The sequence below is a fragment of the Copadichromis virginalis genome, linkage group LG6 (genome assembly GCF_057382275.1).
Source record: "Copadichromis virginalis isolate Kocher_CV1m ecotype Utaka linkage group LG6, C_Virginalis_male_GT1.1, whole genome shotgun sequence".
NCBI classification, from domain to species: Eukaryota; Metazoa; Chordata; class Actinopteri; order Cichliformes; family Cichlidae; genus Copadichromis; species Copadichromis virginalis.
In genome coordinates, this window is record NC_140623.1 from 39802823 (window position 1) to 39808694 (window position 5872).

General features: G+C 40.1%; 1 protein-coding gene across 1 annotated transcript; it reads right to left on the bottom strand.

Annotated features, from left to right (window-relative positions):
- Positions 1 to 338: 338 nt before the first annotated feature.
- Positions 339 to 4328, bottom strand: lg6h17orf67 (linkage group 6 C17orf67 homolog). The gene is made up of 4 exons (XM_085460391.1): positions 3820 to 4328; positions 2635 to 2735; positions 1265 to 1384; positions 339 to 541 (listed from the first exon to the last, which is right to left on the bottom strand). The coding sequence occupies exons 1-3, from the start codon at positions 3872 to 3874 to the stop codon at positions 1268 to 1270; spliced, it is 273 nt and encodes a 90-aa protein (XP_085316517.1). The 5' UTR covers positions 3875 to 4328; the 3' UTR covers positions 339 to 541; positions 1265 to 1267.
- Between the last annotated feature and the right edge of the window lie 1544 nt (positions 4329 to 5872).

Genomic DNA, 5872 nt, shown 5'->3' on the forward strand with positions numbered 1-5872 from the left:
TCCTTCGTGTTTGTTTCATTTCCCCAAAAACGAAATAAAATGTTTCTTAGAGCTTTTGTAAAGCAAAGCGTGGGGACGGGGGGAAAGGTGTGTGAAGGGGGCGTTTAGACTCACGAACACGGCTAAGGAAAAAACATTCTGGCCTGCCTCCGCTTCAAGGTGTTAAGCAGAGAAAAAAACGCCATCTAATATGCAAATAACTTGAGGCGCTAAAACTTTTATGTCACTGAAACCAGAATCCAGTCGACTGTCTTCAGAAAAAAGGAAATGATTAAGATCTGCATGCAGGTCTGCAGTCTCGCTCTTATTCAAACAAATAAATACAACTTTATTGGAGCTTATGATTTATTTTATTTTATTCTATTCATTAACAAATTTCAGTCTGTGCAGCTACAGAAATAAAGGCGTAAAGGAGCAAATTACAAAGAATTCACTCTAGAAATAATACAACACATGCATATTTTGGTCATTAGATTGAAAGATAATGAGAAAAGAGACTCCAGCTTCAGTCCACGGTCAGTCAGTCACAGCAGGCCTTTTACTGCAGAGAGAGAAAACAAATTCAGATTAAAAACAAGTTTGTCAGTGTAGTTAAAAAAAAATAATTCTATATCCCCTTAAATCCATATGTACTGTGAAGTGAGGCACAAATCAGTCTTAATATTCATATTAACATCTAATATTCAGGTATAGTTTTAGATTCAAGCAGGCCACCAAACTTGGTTTACTATCTTTATGACCAAACCACATGGACATCACTTCACCCTTAACTGAAACTTTATCACAGGGAACTCAGATCCTCTTTCATGTCAAAGTGACACTTTGGCGTTATCACAATTTAACTCAGAACTGGCGAATAAGCCTGATTTTGTCATTCTTAACCACTGATAGTGAGCCAGTTTGACTTTTGAAAAGAGTTAAGCAAGAAAACTAATAGTGTTCAAAGAAAAGAGCCCTGGCTGTGAGATATTTTCTCACAGCTTTCTGAGGTTTCCTGTTGTGCCAAACAGTCTTGATAAAATCGCAAAAAACAGGAAGAGCACTAACACAACAGCAGAGACAAACTTCCAATACAGAAACAAGTCATTCAGTTCAAAAGAGACAAGGGCTTTAGCCATCAGGGAATAAAAGGTGTCTAAAAAGGTGACTGAGATGAAAACTGAGGGGTCTGTTGCTGTGTAGATGCACTGTGCTGTAGTCACTCATGAATAGTTTGCAGTTGGGGTTAGAAGTGAAAGTTGAGACTTCGGGCGACTTTTGCCACCTTTTAAACCGGGTGTCCATAGTTTCTGTCGCAGCGTGGGTAGCAGTGAGGGTTCAGCCAGTGCTCCAAGTTGGTCTCCCGGGCCCTCAGATCCAGAGCCTGCATGTGGAGCAGATGCTCCTGCAGGGAGAAGATTGACATCATTGAATAAGACGAACCAAAAGACAGATGAGTGCACACTGAAAGAAACAACGAAAGAAAAATGCTGGAGCTCATTTTGCAAACTGAAACACAGCACAACATAAAATGACAGAGATGAGTAAACCGAGGGCGATATCACGTGTCCTGTACAGAGCTGGGGGATGTAATAAAAGCAGTGCACATGCTTTCAGAGAGATTACTTTAAGAAGCTCAGGTACTGAGAGGAACCGACAAGCTCAGAGTCTCAGCTGTAACCTGTAAATTAGATTAGGTGACTCGGACCTTTGTGTCCGTGCTCTCTTTGTCCCACAGAGAAAGGGTCAAAGGTTTTTGTTGTTTTTCTTTTACAGGTACCATATGTATTAAATAATATGTAATGACACAGTTTATTATAAATATACACATAGAATATATTCTGAAAAATGATCCTAGGTAAAATTCCCTTTAATTATACAATAGATGGAATTATATTGTATTTATTTGTTATATTTTATTTAATTTTCATTTGTTTGTTTTTTTACCTTATTTTAATTTTTTTTAACATATATATTTTTCTTGTCCCACTTGACCTTTTTTGACCTTATTTTAATTTTGCATGTGATTTAACGCAGGAAGAGTCACTAAATTACACTAAACAAACAAAGACTAATAAAATGAGGTGATATCAAAAGTATTTGCAATGTACAAAAATTCTAAAAATTCATTCATAAAAACACTCACAAAGCTTTAACGCTTACCATCTCTAAGCAGACTATAAACAATAATAATAATAAATGTTTTATAAAATATTGTAACACGCTTTAAATGTTCTCTGAAGGTCTATGAATGTTTTAAAAATACTGCCTTTGCAAAGCTCCTCACCTGAGTCAGTGCTGACTGGTCTAGAAACAAAGTGATAAGACAGATTTGCTTATGCTTTTATATCTTCAACTTAAAACTGTTTAACCCGCATAAATGTGATTAAACACTATAACTAAAAGCTTTAAAACACACACAGAATGAATTCATTATATGGACGAGTGACATGAGCAGGACTCAAATTTACCAGAAAAACCAAAATTTAAATTGCTTGCAGCACTTACACTGTGTTGCAATGTTCGGCTTTTATCCTGCTGACAAACAGGACAGCACAAACTGTTGCAACAGAGCTGAAGAGGTTCAATACTCTTGGTTAAATCTGTGCTTTTTCCAATATACTAACTGTGCTCTTTGCTCTGAGTGGACCTTACCCTCATTGGCTCATCGGGGTAGCCAGCCTTCATTGGCCGGTCCTGCCTCTTGGTACGGAGCAGCTGCTTAGCTACGCTCTCCTTGATTATGGGGTTTGCATCTAAAGGGAAAAAAATGTAAAGATAAGAGTTTGGAAGTAAACGTTTACTTACGTTGACTTCTTTCGGTGCTGTAGAAGAAGGTTTAGCAGGTTAGGATAAGACTGTTTTGCTCTTGCCTTGTAGATGTGAGTCAGTGTTTGTGTTTTGGCAGCTTTCTCTGTTTTTGCTTATTCTTAGACTCAGGAACTAAAACTGCCTGCTTTGAATTTAACCTCTGCCTGAGATATTTTGTTTGTGACATCTGTTTTCTTGGCAGCTAAGTTGTGGTTAATAAGAATAGCATTCCTCTCACTGAAAGCTGTACTCAGGCCCATAAATAAAACTCTCACACTATTTGCTGCTCGTGAGCTGTGGCTGGCCTGATCTATTTAGCTAGTGTCTATGTGAGGCTGTTTATTCCCCAGTGGCAGGCACACACACACACACACACACACACACACACACACACACACACACACCAGTGAGGGCTCTCTGTCTCCCTCTCTCTCTAAGCCCGGGCCTGCATTAGGAAGCAGGGTATTTGGTGGAAGGTAACAAAGTGCCCATTCAGCCCCCTCGCTCCCCAGGGAGTCGAGCCCATGCAGCATGTTACCCCAGCAGGCTTTCTGTTCCTCTCCTGCCACAGGGAGCTGCTGTGAAACTCTGTCAACACAGGCCTGAGCTGCTGGTGCTGCCTGGAGCCTCAGAGCAACGTGGCAAAAATACTCACGGTGTACGTCCACCTGTGGATTGCCACAAAAATAAACCATCCTGATGACATGAAAGTCTTCTGGCTTAAATCAGGCCAAAAGTCAATTGTTATCAAATACAACAGTGTTTCAAAAAGATTGGGCTAAAAATACAAATAAAGATCTTCTGCACATCTATGTAAATATTTCTACCACAACAAAAGGAAGGTGCAGCAAACTACCCTTAAAATAACCTATTCTTACCACAATGGTATGCATTACTCTTCAACGTCTAAGGATATAACTACACCAGCTCCCTCACAATTGCAAAAAACAAGACGCAGAGCACCTGAAAAGGTGTTCTGATGTGACAGGTCACTGTCCTCCATGCGTCAATTCCCTGAGAATTTCCTACCTGTGTAAATGGTCAGCAGGACCACGCAAAGCAAAAACACCACCAGCTTCTTCATCTTTTTCTTTTTCGCCCTTTTCCTGCCTGAGCCCTCTCAGCTCTGAGGTCCTGACCAGAGTCCAGAGGGGGTGAAAAGAGGAGATCCTCCTCCTCCTCTGCTTCCTCCTTGACTCTGGCCACAACACACTGCCTCAGACTACCAAGGTTTCAAATAAACTGTAAATATTAGTGACACATTAGCACATGTAAAGATATATAGTTTACCAATTAATGCTTTAAAGGTGAACAGTTCCTGTGAATAACTAACTAATTTACAGCTCCTTATTTTTATTATTGTACCCTAACAGTGTCGTTTTGCATGATTGAGTGTTAAAAATTATCCATATTATCGTATGCTGAGCTTTTTGTAGACCCCATCAGTTCCTCCTCTTTCTGAAACAAGCTGCTTTAGATCCTCCCCCTTTAAGACAAATTTGTTATGATCAGTTGATCCATGTAAACAGAAGATTTGCACGCCAGCTGGGCGGAGCTTCTGTATCCTCTCAGTGACATCATATAGAGCAAAAAGTAGAAAAAGCAGTCTGAAACCACCAAATACCTGTAGAGATGAGGCACGTCAGCTGTATGGGACAAACAAGATCCAGGCTATAAACAAAAGCAAAACAATCCTACCAGTGGCTGCTCTGAAAGACAGCACAGAGGCACTAATCACAGCAGCACAGGAACAAGCTCTGAGCACAAGATCCATAGAGGCTGGGGTCTAGCTCACAGATACAGACAGACAAACTGGTGATGGCTAACCAACCGGACATAGTAGTAGTGGACAAGCAGAGGAAAACGACCATAGCAGAAGTACCAAGGACAGAGAGAGAGCTGGAGAAGATGTGGAGGGTGAAGGCAACAGTGGTCCCAGTGGTAATCGGAGTGCTCAGTGCAGTGACCCCCAAGCTGGGCTAGTGGCTTCAGCAGATCCCAGGAACAACATCCGAGCTCTCTGTCCAGAAGAACGCAGTCCTAGGAACAGCAAAGATGTAAAAACAAGGAAAAGCAGAATAAGTCTATTTCAATGTATTAAACGTAGGTGTTAGGTTAGGTTGCAGGTAAAAGTCTGTCCACTAGATGGTGCTGCAAGCATAGTCATATGCATAGTTATAGTCTTGTTTTTAGATGCTCTTATATTTTTATGTCATACCAGCTGTGCACCCCATTCATAATGTAATATTTACATGTATCCGTCTGTTAACTACGTTTTATTTTCCCCTTTCTTTCTGCCTTTTTTCTTACAAACAAAAAAAATGTTTGTAAGACAACATTATTAAATAAACGCGTTTGTTTTTTAAAGAATATTCCACACAAAGTACACTGAAACGTCACTTTGCTTGACCTGTGAATAGAGTCTGTACTGTGTGGCGCAGCAGGCGAGTCAGAGGAAATAACCACGATGACCGGACATGTGAAAGACGGCATCATGGGAAGTGGAGGATCCGCTGTTTCTACCGTCTAACCCATTTGGAGACCAGTCGGCATGTTCTGCCTTTTTCTCGTTCAGTTTTTCCACTTTGCATTTCTAATTTTTACTCTCCAAAACACCAGTGATATGACTGAATAGTCACTAATTAAGGTGAAGTAGCAGTCTAGCCGTTCTCAGCAGGGTTGTTATTCATTATCCTTTGTCACACACATTCGGACGGTGTTCCATGTTAAGTTACCCCTGCAGCTTAACCTTATACGATGTCTGCGCTAAATAAAAAATCTGAATCACAGCAAAGTTAAGAGATTTTTTTTTTAAATTTCATTAAAAAAAACTGCCACAAAGAAAAGGAAGTGCAATTGCAGCAAATATGGGAAATCTCTAGAAACTGGATTGAGCCGATTGAATGTGATTCTCGCAGAATTATGGATCAGGGTTTCCTATTTTCTTTTCTTTCTTTTTTTTTGTTAAATCAGTTATTTGAGTTTCACGGGTGCGCCCGTAGCATACAAACAGATGCATCCTAACGAAACTCAATAAACCAGCAGCTAAAATACAGTTATGAACAATGTTAAACGTTATTCT